We start from the raw sequence: 17,274 nt of genomic DNA on the forward strand, positions 1-17,274 counted from the left end.
TATTCGTAAATTGACAAGTTTTCCTTTATCATTCTTATTTATGCTTAGTAACATAATTATGATATGTCAATACAGTTAACGGTTAGAATGACAATTATAAAGGAATAAAATAAACAAACAATTGATAGGATTGAAAATAAAGCTGCAACTTCACCTCGCGGACAGAAAATCGTCATTTTCTGTTCGTCGGGAAGAAATAATTGATACCTGCCCGGCACAATCGCATTGGTCTGAAATTGTCTAGTTTCGGTTGGCTCAACAGGCATTGAAACTCACATTTTCAATGCAGGTTATATGAAAAATATTTATTCATAATTAAATTTTTTCAGCAAGATTATTTAAAATGTAACAATTTTTAACTTAAAGAAAAAACAATTTATGTCAACTCGAATTTAAATTTATATTTGTATAAAAAATATTTTTCTCACTTATTGTAAAAATTTCTTAGAAGATAAATATTTTATGTATTGACACGATAAAGTTGTAATTTATGAAATGTCAAGATGTATGAAATAAATGACTATTTCCGATCGTGATAATATTTGTTTGATTTCAAGTTCAAGATAATTTATTGTATTTACTATGGTTGGGCAACAAAATTTATAGAAAAAATTTTTACATTAATTATCACCACGATGATAATAAAAAGTGAAATTTACAAAACCGTAATAATTTGTTGTTTTAATGAAGTGTAAAGTTAATTATTTTATTATTTTACTAATAGATTAGTAGCCTTCAGAGCCGATTGATTAGGACCCGTAAATTTTCCGCAGTTTCGATTTGTTCTGAGCCTGAAGGTATTATTCAAAATATAATTTTAATTCCGATAAGCTCTAAACTGCCACTGTTCGCGAGTTTGAATAAAGACGAATTTTTATTCCTCCAATACATTCAAAATTTTAATGAAGAGGGAAACTTGTAAAAAAATAAGCAAGAAAACAATTTTGACATTAATAATAGATGACAAAAAAATAATTGCAAATAAAAATAGCCCGTCAGTATATTGAATACAATATTACAAATTCCAGTGGAGTATATGTTTAGAACTTACTTACTGGTACACAGGTTACAAACCAAGAATAATTAATTTTACGCAAGCCGTGCTGTTAATTACTGCGTTCAATGAAGGTTAGAGTTTTGCTGTGAGTGCAAAATTAGGAGAAAGGGCGATACGAGTTAATGCTGAGCCTAAATGAATGTCAGGAAATATAGAATAATATGAGAATCAGTGCATTGTAACGCAACAGTGAGTTTTAACGTTTTATCTGTGGTGTATAATTGCTTTAATTATGGGCCCACGTACGACTGGCATTTAATGAACGTTTTATGATTTTTACTAACTAAATACCTAATGCGATTTCAATTCAACACTGAACATTGATTAAAAATTCATTCGCAGATTTTACTTGACTCATATGACTGCCCAATATGAGAACATTAACATATCTCTAAAATAAATCTGCAATATTCGAAAGTACTAAAATTACAGTTCTTCAATAATATGAAACTTTTGAAAGCTCTTGCAACCCTCAGAGATTGTAGAAATTTTAATCAAAGCTATATTATACTACCCTTGTAATGCATGCCATTAATTGACAACAATAAGTGCAATCATGAACAAGTGAAAATAATCCGCTCTAATAAATTTCTAGAGATACCAATTTTTTTAGGTTCATTTAAATCATAAGTAACTCTGATGATAAGTTTTATAAAAATTTTTATTCAGTAAGTTTAACGAACTGCATTTCATACATAGTTGAATAAATGAGAATAATTATCATGAGAAGAACAGCGATAAAATTTAATTAGATGGAATTCAACAAATCATCGCGTAAAATTTGTATTTGTTGGTCAAAATTTGATAAGATTGTTAAAAATAATTAAAATTATGAATACCAATATTTATTTGGTGTTTCTGGGAAGTACAAAGTATATATAAAATTATTCAATCCTTGTAGGTCTGATGAAATTTAATAGAAAGTGATAAATGTTATCTTTATCTCTCCTGAGAATTCAGAGTCGTCCAAATAATAAGGGATCAGAGTATGAAAAAGACTTTTTTTCTTCACTTTGTCTTTTTCTTATCCGTTCGTGTGTATGTATGTTCGTACGTATGTCTGTATATCCACCTTTAAATGCGGGCGTGATGTTGAGCGAGTGACTTTTTCGCTGAGTCAATGTTGAAAAGCGTAAAAAGTGACAAGGGACTCTAATGTTACCGCGCAACAGAAAAACTAAAAGAAACAAAAATAAAAATGAAAAAATTGCACGAGGATTTATATCACTGGGATTTCACCGAATTTTCATAAAGCCAACGAAAGTAGGAAAGAAATACACTTTAAAAAACCTACAGAGCAAAACGATGCAGAAAAGGTCTTGAAAATATATATCAATGTGAAAGTTTAACCAATTAAGCCTCGATTTAAATTGAATAAAAAGGTCAAGCATTGATTAAAAATAATAATGAATCTTGTTTTTTGGTAATCTTTAACGTTTTGTCCGTTTTGGTTTTTTTTCATAGCGGGAAATGGTTTCAAGAGGGATTTGCGAGACGAATAGCCAAACTTTCCTTACCCACCTACTCCCGTAAATTTAGCCGGTACGATCTCTTTTTATTTTCTCATGCTCTAAATCGCATTCTTTTCGGCAACCCCTCGATAAATCAGCGTTTTCAACCCGACCATACTTCCACTCTTTAGAGTGAAAAATAAGTATTCGCCTTTCATCGGCAGACAAGGGAGTAGAGGTGCTTACGACTAGCATCGAGGCAAGTATAAAAGATCAAGGCGCCAAGAACAGAAAGAAATATATTGCTTTGCTAGAGGTTTCTATAAAGTATGGAAATATGATAATATCAGGAAGAGTTCTCGCCAAAGCTATTGACTTTATCACTTCAATTTAACATATATGTTTACCGAATACCTATTTGAAAATGTTTTATATTTATTTTATTGAGTAATCATTTCATTTGATTTTATATAATGCAGTAACTCAATAAAATTTTTCTTTTCATAGCTAAAAATATTTTTAAACAATATTAATATATTTTTTGAAAGTTTTTCTTTATTAAATTTAAAAATAGAGCATAAAATTCGTCTGAGATAGATTTTCTTATTTCAGGATTAAAAATTCTTTCTGTCATAGGTAGCGATAAAATACTTGAGTTACTATAAAACCATCGCCATTCCGTTTTCATACTCTAATGCTCTTTACAAACCACTTTCGCGTCACAACAATATATTTATTCACATTTCAAACTGATATAATATTTCAGATGAAACACTATTTCAGTAAAATATAAAAACTTTTTATTGAACAATAAATATTTGTCTAGCTGTTTTTCATTCTTTGTCAGTTATATTCTACCTCGAGTAAGAATATGATTAAATATTATAATTTTAGTGTGGAATATACAATACTTTCAACAACTCATTACTTTTTTACAAATAAAAATAAAAGCAAGTATTTGAAAATTTCACTTGTGCCGCTTTATAGCTCAACTCATTTACTGATAACGATAACTAATTCATTAGGCTATTAGTAGATTTTATAAAAATATGACAATTTCATTTATACTCATGATGAAACTTTTGAAAAATCTTAATATTTCTCGACTTAGCTCGTCAAGCTGATTCAGAAAATAAATATGATTCAAAATTTTCAAAAATTCCAAAAAATTAAATTTCTATAGATCTTTCTTGAAATAACGTTCGAATACAATAATTTATCGAATTTATGTAAATTGCATCTGAAAGCTCATAAAATAAACTTCAATTTTCAAGTCATTTCATCATATCAGACCAAAAATTACCTAATCACAAATACATCAGTGTCTGAAATATCTACTCCCATTCCGGCTTTCAAATGGCCTTTTCTCTTGTGAAAATCTCTAAAATCCGAAAAACATCCGCTTTGAACAAATATATGTCCAAATAAGATGGATAATTGAAATAATTATAACTTTTGACTTTCAGATTAAAGATAATTGGTAATTAACAACTAACCACCGACAAAGAGTTGAATCGCTATGATTTCTATTACATAGTTCTACTAATTAATCAAACTTCCATGAAGGTGATTAAATGTCAAAGCATGTACTCTCGAACGAATCCTGTTCTTGATATTCTAGTCTCATAACGTCTACTTGTTAAACTAATCCTCTCATCCCTACGTATAGAAATACCTAAGCGTATTGACAATGTATTTCGTATCAAGCAATTTCAAATGAGACGTGCTTTACATTCATACCATTTTCATCTCAAGATTTATTATAGCTAAGTTGTATAATTATATCAGTAACATTCATAGCTGCCTATTATTAACTTTTGAAGCTATTCTGAGCGTGCCTACCAAATTATCTATCTTATTGTCAGAATACTTCAACACATAAAATCATCCGAATAACTAAGAGAGTAAGGAAAATTTTGTGCCCTTTTAAGATTTTACATATTTTTTTGGTAATGTTAAATTATTGAATGTATTGAGTTTAAATTATTGGTAATTGATCTTGCCATTGTAATATTATTTTCTTAATTTATTTCAAAAATACCCTAAGTCAATATATCGCAATTAAAAAAAAAAAAAAAATTATAAGTAAAAAAAAAAATAAATATATTATTTTGTGAAATTAAGTTAATGGGTTAGATCAAACTCTTACCCCCTATGGATTTTCTGAAAGTACAGTTTCTGATGTAAAGTATCAAAAAATCATTAATCCAAAGTTCCATCAATCATAATTCATGATTCTCGACAATCATATGATTGCAGGTTGCTAGTTCTATACTTTAAAATTAAAATAAGTTATTAAATTTTGAAATATTGTACTATTTACCAAAGAATCATTTGATTTTTCTCTTTTGTTACAAGTAAAAAAAAAGATATACGGTATTCATTTTCTATCAAGCTAGCCCCAAAACAACGGTTTCAGATAAATGCGAATCAGTGGGACGAAAAAAATCTCATTTCTACAAGGTTCATTAGATTCTGACATTATTTCCGCCTTCTTCGAATCCCATTTATTTATCTCGAACCTCTGGTTAGAGATATCAAAACCTACAACATCAATGCTAGTGAGATGAAAAATATGTGCGACAGTCTTATAAAAATAATATAGTAATAACCGATGAGATGATTGAAGAAAAAAAAAAAAAAGATCAGATGGCCATTATTTTTATATAAAATCAATACTGAGAAGAAATTTATAGATAAAACAAAACAATGAAACTTTGATTTCCAGTAAAAATCACAGTGCATGCATTTTTTAACAAATAGAAGGTACGTGTATGTACATATTCATTTATGTTTCAAATATTCTTGAGTACTGAGATATTTGTCTCCAAAACTGAAAGCATAGCCCAACTGATAAGAACGACAACATCGTCTGTAGTTTAGTAAAGAGAGATGTTATGTATTCCAAGAGCTCTCGAGGTTTGCATTAACCGGTAGAGTGGTTTCGTCGTTTTCCAGCTCAATGAAAAACGCTACTGTGGAACGAAACTCTTTGACGAATTTAACAAAAGTCACTATGTGTTGAGTAGAAACTTTTAAGAAAACAACTTTTAAAAATTGCTCAACATAAAAATTTTAATAAAAAAAAGGATGGAAAATATTATCTACGTATTGAAATGTGAAACCAATGAATAACAAATTGATCCTAAAAAAATAAAAATTTTTTTCAGATAGTAAAATATGCTGGGAACGAAGTTTTATTTTCAAATTTAATAAACTTTTATATTTGTTAAAATTTACATCTCTTTCAAATAATTTTTTTTTTTGTGGTAACAGATGGCAAAGTGACTTTTTTTACTTGGCAATTTCGCGGTCGATGAAGGAAGGGAATAGAAAAAGAAAAATGATTATGGTTACATAGAAATAAGTCACCAAGCTTTTCTGGCAACTAAACGAGTTGAGCTTCATTCCTCTCAAACTCGGAAACATCAGTAGAGCGTTTGGCTTCTCTTCCTCGTAATTTAGAAAATATATTCACGAGTGTTATTCGCCTCCTTTTACTTCTTTATATATGTATGAACATCAATAAACGATTATCGAAAACCGCACATAAAAATTCTTTAACATCGATGTATGTATCTTCAATATTCAATCCTATTTTGGAACACTCAAACTTTATTTATGAATGTATATAACTATTCCAAGAGCATGAATAACTATTTTGTTTATCAATATTCTGTGGTAGACGCAAATTCCACACATATCATGAATCATGACAATCAATAGAAGACATCAATGTTCTAAGAGGCTGTCAAAATTTTTAATCGATTTTAAAATTGAATTATAGGTAAAAATCTTGACAAACATTTTAACTGCCACAAAATCAATTAGGATATATTACAAAATATCATCCAAAAGATTAGAGAGGATCGAATTTTTTTTTTAGGAGACTTTAAGTTTACAAGCAATCAATCAATCATTTAAAAATAAATTATTTCAATTAGTAGGTTTTCAATAAAAAATTCAAACCACGATTCATAAGTTTAGCGAACGAAAATAATATTGAATGTCACTTACCTGATATTTTTTTCTTCGTTGAAATATAACTGTAATAAAACTCACAAAAACAGAGAAAAAATATTGTTTGTAATAAACGGAGGTAAAGATAACAGTTGAGGTGTTGAAGCGAACTTTAATAAGAAAATAATAAAAGCTTTGTTGTAACTTTAATAAAGAGTTCAGTCAAGTGTCTCGTTAAATTGTGACGTAAATATCAAGCAAAAATAGTTTACTATTTGAAGTAGTAGTTGAAGACACTCGAGAATTTTTATCTAACATAAAATATTCTTAACGAAGAAATAAAACGAGTGGATTTAAGTATCGGATTCTATCTTATGAAGATAAAAAGCATTACTTTATTTCAAGTTTAACAACAGTGCCCAATTATTTTCATTCAAATCTCAAGTTTCCGATTAATTATTTTGTTACTTTAAAGTAGCTTTTTGCATAAAAAAATCAATTTTAAAATAAAAAAATTAGAATTACTAATGAATGTATAAATCATAAACTTCTATAAAAAAAGTATAAGATTGAAGTATCATACAATTAACAAAACTTTGGAAAGTAATGTAGTTATAAATTCCTATACTAACTTTACTGCATACTTGATCTTTTATGGGAGTAAATTCTTCCGTTAACTCTTACAGTCGAATGCAAAATAACTATATTTTACCACACTTTGTTAAAAAATATATTATATTTGAAACATTAATCAAATATCTTTAACAAAATTTAACCGACTATTTAATTTTATAAAAATTACTTTTAAAAAGGTTTTTGTTTTTAAAGCCTAAATCGAAATATCAAATTGATATAAACAGTTCAAGTTTTTTTTTTTGTGAAAAACAATATTATAAATTACAAAAATCATTAAAAATAAAACAAAATTAAACAAAAATTGAGATATTATTACTTAAAAGCACAAAAATCTTTCATAGATATTGAGGATTTTTTTTGCATTAATGTAAAAACAAGTTTCAATCGTCATTTTATAATAGATTTTCTGACGTAGAGGAGATTGAAACAATTATTATAAATAAAATTTATATTAGTAAACCATATTTTTTCAAAATGAATGATAAAAAAGCTTTTAAAACAGATAGTCGCTTTAATCTGTTGAAAGTTCGCAGATACACTAAATTGTTCTACAGCTGGTAAGCGAGATTCCTGTGATTATCAATACAATTCGAAAATATGGAACTTATAATTATTAACTGATTGAAATCAATAATTGAAGTGTAAAAAAACTAAAAAAACTACAGAATTTATTACGATGAAACTTGTTTCTTATATTAATACTCTTAACTGACTACGCCGACTGTCTTTCAAAACTTTTAACACTGACATTACATGCATTCGCTTAAAAAAAAATCGACAATTACATGCGGAAATTAATTACGAGTTAAATATTAATTGTGTTTTTTGTATCGAAATCAATAATTAATTCATTTTCCCTGATGAAGTTGCAGCATAACATCTAATTAAAGTAGTATTAATTTTTTTTCAAGAAACAGAGTAGGATAAAATAATTTCTTCATCTTTCTATCAACATGAAGTACTTATATTTGAAAAAATAAAACCATTATTGGCAACGAGTTACTATGCAAAATTATGCAAGATTATGCATTGAATCAAAATTTTATTTTTTAATTATCTAAGATAAAAAATTAAGCAATAAATTTCAAACAATCGCTATTTTTTTATTAACATAAAAAATTAAAAACTTACCTCTGAACTGGGAATAAATGCACTAGGTCCATTATATATCGGTATTGGAATTGATAATTCTTGCTCCTGAAATGAAAGTATAATTTTATTCATTTTGCATCAAAGTATATTGTTATTTTAAGCTTGTTTTTTAATCATTTTTAACACTCAATACTTTAACTAGATTAACGTTAGGCGTAGTGATAATGGAACTAAAAACTTAATAATTCATATCATTAAAAATAATTGTAATTAACAATTGGTATTTATCAACATTTTTAACCCTTAAAAGATATGAAATATTTATACTATTTATGACTTTATATTTAAGATTCCTTGATGGCCGGAGATATTTATCACGAATTAATCAAATACCGGTAGTGAATTTCAAGATATCTAAGCAAATTTCTGACCGTTAAGTTATTTCAACTTATAAGATGTGCCAAGTGAAATAGCTTAAGATAAAAATACCTCTCGAATCTTCCTATTTCGTATGTATCTTGAGCCAACGAATAGCTCATACTTAACAAAGCTACATATATTATTTATTCTGGAGTCGTACAATTTTATTTTAAAAAATCCAGCATTCAACTCAAATAACTACTTAATGATAAATAACAGTATGACAATTCTAATTTTACTCGTTCATTCTCTAAGAGAATTATCATAAGTAAATCCTTTTAATTTTATGATTACTAAATAAATCTAGTACGGCTATCTAACATATTTTGAAATATGAATAAGTACGTTTTTTAGTGTTTCGAATATATTGATAGTATTTTTTTTATTATTATAATAAACTTACCTTCATTATTTGAAGGATTTCAATACATTTAACTCGCACATTTTTAAATGGACAGTTAACAGTAAGTCGGAGAATAATTGGAAGATGCATCTTGACAAGTTTTAAATCATCTGTTGATTGAGTCCGAGGAAAGTCTAAAGCATTTCCCATGTTTAACATTCTTCCTACGTCTCCAGGTGTGAATTCAACTTTTTCAAGCATTTTATCATTTTTCATAGACATATCTTCACCTTGTAAATATTCTTTCTCACCAATAGGATAACCATTTTCAAAATTAAACTTTTCACTAATATTTTCTGAAATAAATTCTTGTGTCATAGGTATATTGTTATTGCTCATACAGATATTTTGATCATTAATACAGTTATTAGAAAAGATAGATTGATTTTTGTGAGGTTTTTTATCACTAGGTCCCGGTTGGTCGAAAAAATATGAATTATCTGAAGTACTAGATTTAGGAACAAAGCCTTCTAAAGTATTGAATACTATTCCATCATAATTGTTTTCACTATTTGAATTATCTTCTGTATAAATATCTTGATTTTTCCAGTTTTGAGAATCTGTACTTCCGAACATTGTGACCTTTGGAGGATTCTGTGTTAGTTGACGACTGCGACCTGCATTGAAAAAGCTTGCGTTGTCTAGTTTGTCGTCAAATTTTGGGCTTTTACCATATTTTTTAGTATCTGAATCCTGATCGTCTGTTCCCAACTGTTTTTGTTTAGCGCCTTTAATTTTAACAGGACGACTGTTAGTTTCTTCAGCATCGTCCAATGCTTCGATAGATGAGTACGCGAATATCATCTTGTCACTTTTATTAGTCACGTTAACTTTTGACTTAATGTTCATATAGTTTGAATCCAGAGTGGGTTTAGTTTTCTCAAAAAACGAAAACTGCAAATTATTATCAATAGTAGAGTCAAAGATCAGACTATCCAAAAACTCATTGAGATTATCTTTGAGAAAGGAAGGATATGATTTATGTGAAGTTGGACTTTCTACGATCAAATTTTCTGTTCTATGGCTTTTCAAATAGCGTTTGCGGCTTTTGCGATAGTAATTATAATAACTCCGATAGTCTGAACATTTCGATGAACTCAAGCTTGTATCATTTCTACAGTAGAAAAAAAAAAAAAAAAAACAAAAATAATTTTTAAGGACTCTAATTATAAGTTATAAAAAAAAGTTAAGACTTAAAACGAGTTTAGAATCTTTATAGATAACTCACCTGTTGCCTTGACTTTTGCACTTAGTTGAATTGCACTTTTGTTTTCTTGCCTCTTTACTATTCTCCCGATAATCTGAGCTTGCCAACATGTCAAGCCACTTTTTGAAGAGGCGGTGAACTCGGGCCAAATTGACATCTCGTAATCTCTCATCTTGTACTTGGAAGAAATCTGAAAATTTTCAACTATCTAAAAATCATCGCTAGCATTAAAATCAATACTTTCATTTTAAGTATTTAAATTAAAAAAAAAAAAAGTAAATGAAAAAACATTGATCAGAGATGATTCAACAAGACAATAGTCTATCAAATTTAATTGAAAAATGAGAATGTGCCAGTGATTCAACTACAAATATATTAGTTAAACAAAAAAAAAAAAAATAAATAGCGTTAAATCTTCCACTTGAATAAGTATTAACAAGCTCGAAGCATATGAGATGAAAATTACAAATTACTTTAAAATTTCAAACATCTCCTTGATTTCTTCTTTGTTCAATTCATGTGCTGTTTTTCTTACTTCTCGATCGATTACCGGAATTTCTGAAACAAAGAAAGGAATAAAAATATAATTATCTATAAAAAGTTATTATTAACTTAATATTAAGTTCCACCTTTTAATATTACGTTAAATAAATCCTAATTTACTGGTTCGCCTACAGTAGAGCAGACCGAATTGAAAATCATCATTAACTATACTACTACTCTTGACGCAATCATTAAGTATATCGTGCGCAACGAGACTGTACATCGCTGGATCAGTACATCTAATCTCAACTACTATTCTAAAGTGGTCATATATTTAAATATACATAATCGTAACATCGAATGCAGTCATAATTAGCTCTGCAAATACTGCTTTTCAATGCCTGTTTCCAAAAATTTAATTCTACGAATTTCTAGAAAAAATAATATTCTATATAAGGTAAAAGCCCCAATAGATGATCATGTACCAGTATATGATCACTCCATGTATTTGTATACCTATATTTGTGAATATAGATATACAGATACATGGAGTGATCATATACTGGTACGTGATCATCTATTGGGGCTTTTACCTTATACTTTCTTTAAATAAAATTTCTCATTACCTTTAAATTATAACTCAAATATTAATCAATTGCATAAATATTATTCACAATTAAATGTGTTGCTCTAATTGAATTATTAAATGCTTGGTAATATTTGTTTTAATAAGTAGTCACTCAAAAATTTTAATTGACAATTTATTATTTTGCTTACAAACTGATTATTAAAACTTTCCACTAAAAGTTTATTAGTTTATTGGATTTTCTTTAAAAATTTTTAAAAAAGTGAACGTATTACGACACTTTTTTAACTTCCCGCTAAGAAAATCGAAGATTTTCAAAAATCGGGAAGTTACTGTTTTCACCCCGTTTTTCGCAAATCGAGTTTTCATCGGATCTTGACGTTTTTTTTTGGACGTGGTTTTTTTTTGAATAACTTTTAAACGGCTCTATCGATCAACTCTAAAAACTAATCAGCTCTCAACCTTGAAAAACCACATCGATAGCCGCTAATCCGGGCAAAATTGGTTGATTCGTTTGTGAGTTATCGTTGACGAAAGAAAACCGAAAAAAGTGTATTTTTCGGAATTACTCTGAAATTTCTTGTTCCATCGATTTGAACTTGAAGATTCTTCATGAAGCTTAAAGAACTGCGTCGAATGCCACCAACCGCGTGAAAATCGGTTCATTAATTCAAAAGTTATTGCGGTTTGAAAATTCAAAAAATAGTGTTGTATCAAACGTCTATCAGACTTTTGAGCTCGAAGAGCTCAAAAGCATACAAAAGCTGTCTCTTTGAGCTCGGAGAGCTCAAAACAACACAAAAATTGTATTTATGAGCTCGAAGAGCTAAAAAACGGCATAAGTGCAATTTCAAGCGTTTAGGTATGAAGTTGGCGGGAAGTTGCAGGGATGGCCTTCAGGGTCAACCGCTTTCCTAATTTTTTTTTTATTATAGTCCTATTTTTTTAAATTTAAGAATAAAGTTAAAAAACACTGGAACTGATCGATAATCTTTCTCACGTATAAAACTATTTTATTAATACCATAAATTACTTGATTTGGACAATTTGAATAACACATTCGCTCTACATAATACTTAAATAATCTACTTAAAACGTAGTTTTCTATGATTATGAACCCGTTATGTCAATTTATTAGTTTTGGAGATTTATATTAATGCTTAGCAAAAGTACAAAAGTTTGTAAATTATTTATGGTCGTGTTAGGTATTTTAGCACAATCATGACATTGACGTAAAGCAAACTAAAATCACCTTTTCGTTTACTAAACCGGAACGGTAATCGCTGATCCGCTGCGCGTAAACATGTAACTATATATTTTACTCACATATTCTATTCTGTTATTTTGATTGATATCAGAAAATGTCGAGCAATCAGTAGTAAATCAATAGCACAAATGATAAAAAACTCGATAACTTTCAATACTAATTCATTATTCATTATTTTGATCATTTATTATCGGTAATTTATTTTTATAAAGTAACAATAGAACTAGAACTTGTTTACTTATTAAACTTATCGTCCATTCTTTGTATTGTTGCAGTTAAATATTTTTTATCTGTTCAGCGCATCACACAAATGCAGATATCAGTAATATAATGAATTCGCATGATGATTCACTCTTTACTTGCTATCAGTATTTATTACGATAATTCATATAAAAATAAACTTGGAATAAATTCAGGCAAGTTTGAGATATTACTTAAGACATAAATTATTTGATTACACGTCTAACTTGTTTTGAAAAGCCATCGTTGCTTTTAGAAATTATTGTCAAGTTATATACACTTCTTTGGTTACGTGACGAAACCCTAGCACGAAATATTTTTAACAGTCGCGTGATCGCTACAGAACATCAGCGCTTATTCTTGCTAAAGTGAATTTCAATCTCCATACATAAGAAAAGTAATTTGATTAGTTTAAACTTTAATAATTAACATTAAAAAAGATAATATATCATTTTACTAAATCTATTTTCATACGTTGTATTTGTAAACCATCAAGGTTATAATTTTTTACTTGAAATAATTACTATTATGATTAGTTCACAATAATTAAGTACTATTACTACCAAGCCGTATCTTTAACTTGAATCAATATTCATTCTCCTGCAAACAATACCTAACGAAAATTACAGCGGTTCATGATGCGTATATATAAATTTTAATTTTTTAATCATCAAGTAATAATACATTAACTATTATAATTTACAAAAATTTATTTTCATTTGAAAAATTAGACTAATTCTTTCTAAAATAACAATTTTCTTTCTACTTTGTACTTGTAACTTCTTCTCGTTTCTGATTTACTTTTTTTCCACATTTTATACCGTTATGATCCTTTTTGAGACAAAACATAACTTCAATTCTCTTCCCACTCTTTTTTACTTTCTTAGTCAAGATCCCACCTTGTATAAACTGACTACTGCTAACCAGCTACCTACTTCATTTTCGCAAAAGAGTAACTTTAATTATAAATATTACTTTTCGACAAAATGATTTTGTATTACGATAAGTTTCTTTTTACGAATTAATTGCTTAAAAAATAAAATATTTTTCATTGAATGTAGTTTTCATTTAAAGTGAAAATTAAAATAAAAGTAATCAGCTTTAATCTACTAACGTGACGATTACTTTTTCTTTGCACATCTTATAACGCAAAACTGTTTGAGGGAGTGTATAATTTTTCATTTCTTTTTTGTGTTAGATATATTCGATAGAGAAAAAAGCTTCAAGCTCAAGGTAGTAATTAATCAAACAAATTATCTAACTAGTTACAGATGACCCACTTCGTGATCAAGCTCCAACTTGCTACCGAAAATCAAATAACGGACAGAAACGGTCAAGCTTGTTGAACAGCAAGATAAATCAATAATATACTGTAACTAGTAATGTTGATAATTAATTTATGTTTTATTAATTAACTTATGATGGGTACTAACATTATAATAATTCAGTTAATGCTTCTTTGTTTAGCACTTTTACGTGGGTAAAATAAGAGTTTTTTCAGAATAAAAACCAGTCATAAAAGGTCTAAACGTAAAATCGAGCTCTTTGTTAACTTATTCTTCAGAGCTAACAATAAAATTACTCGTTACCGTTTAGATGCCGTGCAAAAGATAGCTAGATACAAAAGATAATGATGCATTTTCAGTGTAATGTTTGTTTAAACATCGTCATAATAATGGAACAAAAAAAAATTGCGATGATTTACCCGTATATAAATCTTCGACCACAAGGACTTGTCTTAAATTATTAGAAAGTTTTTCATGGAAGACAGCCGAAGTTCGACGTGAAAATATAAACGGAATGCTATTACGAAAGTTAGTAGCCCGAGGGAAATGGCGTACACGATGCTCGCTAAAGGACTCGCCTTCTCTTATATTAGATCTCAAACTATCTATCTCACTTTCTCTTATTTATTTTCTCAGTGATTCTCTGGGTCCAAACTAGTAGACTAAACTCGCAATCATCTACAACCTTACCGATTTTATCCCCACATCTGTGGACTCATACTTCTGCCATACATTTGTATGCATGCTCATATTCCTAACCTTACTTTTATTACTGCTATAACGGCTATTACTCTAAAATGTTAGTATATATGGTATATAGTATATATACTTTTTCCCATTTTCCAACAGCTTGTCTTTTACCACTTTCTTATAGCGAATGTTACTTCAATCTGATAAATAAACTCTGTACTTTTTTTTTGTCAAAAAAACCATCACTATGTCATAAATTATATACACAAAGAAAAAATACTTGACTCGAGAGTAAATTTTCTTGGCTCAAGAAAATTTGTTCTTGCTCCAAAATAACTTTGATCTTCTTCAAAATTTTTTTGGTTCAATTCAAATTCTATTTTTCTGTAAATGAAACAACAAAGTTCATATATATTTACTAACTTATTTTTTTCATTTAATAGAGGGCAAAACAACAAACGAAGAAACAAAAAATGCTTTATTAAGTTAAAAGCACACTATAACTTGAAAAATTCATGCGATTCAAATTGGTAATTTCTATGTACATAAACTTAAAAATATAATTGATACTTTGGCTTCATGTGTACAAACGGAAGGGATTCTCTTCGTGAAAAAATTTTCTGATATGGCCTGATATGTTCATAAATAATTTTTCGTAAATCCTGATATGCTCGTACATGGCCTAATATAAAAATTGGCCATATCAGGATAAATATAATTTTTCTATCAAATTCAGTGTTGAAAACCTCCGACAAAGAGCGCGTGGTCGCTTAACTGTCTCCTATCAAGTAAGTTAAGTGTGAGGTGATGATATACTAAAATAAAAATTATTATGGGGAATGTCCCATACATAAATCGACTTGACACAAAGCGAAAAAACACGTGTTAGTCACAAATAGAAGAATACAGCTTTTAACTCTCGAAAAACCTAGAATAAATTAGTCAATTAAAATTTTATTTCCGGAAATCACGAAAAATGATTGAGTTTTAAAGTAAGCTAGTTTATTCTGAATTAAACGTCAACTTAGATTTATCCTGAGGTTATAGATATCATCTAAAACGACTAAATTTATTAAAAACAAGTAAAACATTTCATTTCAACACGCAAACCTTATTTTATATATAGGGAATTAATCATTTTTGAAAATGCAATAGGAAAGAATTTTCATTTGAAAAAATATTTATTCATAACAAGAAATTGAAAATTTATCACTCCTATATAATACGTCATAAAAAAGTTAAACAGGTCAATTTTATAATATTTTGCAAAAAATTGCAAACTTTTAAAAAAAAATTCAACAAAATTATCAACGTAATTTATGTAAAAAAAATTTGACTTAAGCATGATAATTTAATAATGTTTTATTTTGCTTCTACTCTTTACCTGGCACGGCTGTTTTTGTCCTTGAAATATGAAATAGATATCATCGTCTTGAATTTCATAATTATATCTTATGAATATATATATATATATACTTGAGAATAATCAAAAAAATTTATATAACATTTAATTCTATCTTTTTATCTAACTGTGATCTAACTGCGACTTATTTTATCGATTGTTTACTAAATTTGAGGAATGTTTATTATGAAAAAACGCAAAACTAAGCAATCAAAGTAATACATAAAACAACATTAATCAATGGTTTATGTTTTTGTAGTCAGATTGTTTGCAGTTTTAAATTTAGAAAGCTAAAAAATTTCGAGTACATTAAACATAGTAGAATGTTAATGAAATAGCAAACATCAAAAAGGGGACAGAATATAGTAGCGCAAAAGTATTAGCAGCCGATAATTCATAAGACAAACTGTTGCATTAGTATAGATATAATGAAAATGAAGAGTCGTTTAGCAAATTATTTTTCAATCTAAAACCGATGATAATTCATGTCACCGTTGTATAATTTTAATGATAAATACAACGAAGATATTCTTGACTTAACTGAACTGACAAACAAACGTCCATTAATGTCTACAAGCTTGTAGAGTGGAAAGTTTTTGGACTACAGGTGAATCGATTGTCATGTTTATCGCAATTAATTATTCGAAATCAATAACAGATATTAGCGAGTAAATAGTGATTGAAGGTACATTTAAAAAGTCGACGTTCGACGTTCGGCAGAAATGAACATTGTCAATAATACTAAATCTAAAGTATATTTAAATAGAAAGGAATAATTAAAAATTCATTATTTATTGTACTTACTCATGCCATAAGATAATAGACTATTGATTAAATTCAGAGTCTTTACACATGCATGCATACTTATACAAAAAAGCAAACAATCTTTCTATGCATGATCATAAAAGTTGCGGTATCGCAATTCAGTGTACATAAGCGATCTAGACGTGGGCATTGAATTATTCAACTGACGAATAGTCAACATACGATCGACATTCTTAGTGGTTTAAAGCTATAATGATCGCACGTGCGACATAACAACCAAACACAGACATCTTTAGACCGCTTCTCATCATACACTATTTACTTTTTTC

At 28.3% G+C, this 17,274-nt stretch overlaps 1 protein-coding gene across 2 annotated transcripts in view; it reads right to left on the reverse strand.

Moving 5' to 3' along the window:
* LOC123271793 (sestrin-3) overlaps window positions 1-17,274 on the reverse strand; it is a 131,909-nt gene that overhangs the window by 108,323 nt on the left and 6,312 nt on the right. For both annotated transcript variants that reach the window (XM_044738216.1, XM_044738208.1), the window contains 4 exons: window positions 10,700-10,784; window positions 10,248-10,416; window positions 9,020-10,133; window positions 8,236-8,301 (listed from right to left, as the gene is read on the reverse strand). In XM_044738216.1, coding sequence (XP_044594151.1) covers window positions 8,236-8,301; window positions 9,020-10,133; window positions 10,248-10,336 — 1,269 coding nt within the window. In that variant the 5' untranslated portion in view covers window positions 10,337-10,416; window positions 10,700-10,784. The remainder of the gene's footprint in view (window positions 1-8,235; window positions 8,302-9,019; window positions 10,134-10,247; window positions 10,417-10,699; window positions 10,785-17,274) is intronic.

Source organism: Cotesia glomerata, linkage group LG1 (genome assembly GCF_020080835.1).
Source record: "Cotesia glomerata isolate CgM1 linkage group LG1, MPM_Cglom_v2.3, whole genome shotgun sequence".
NCBI classification, from domain to species: Eukaryota; Metazoa; Arthropoda; class Insecta; order Hymenoptera; family Braconidae; genus Cotesia; species Cotesia glomerata.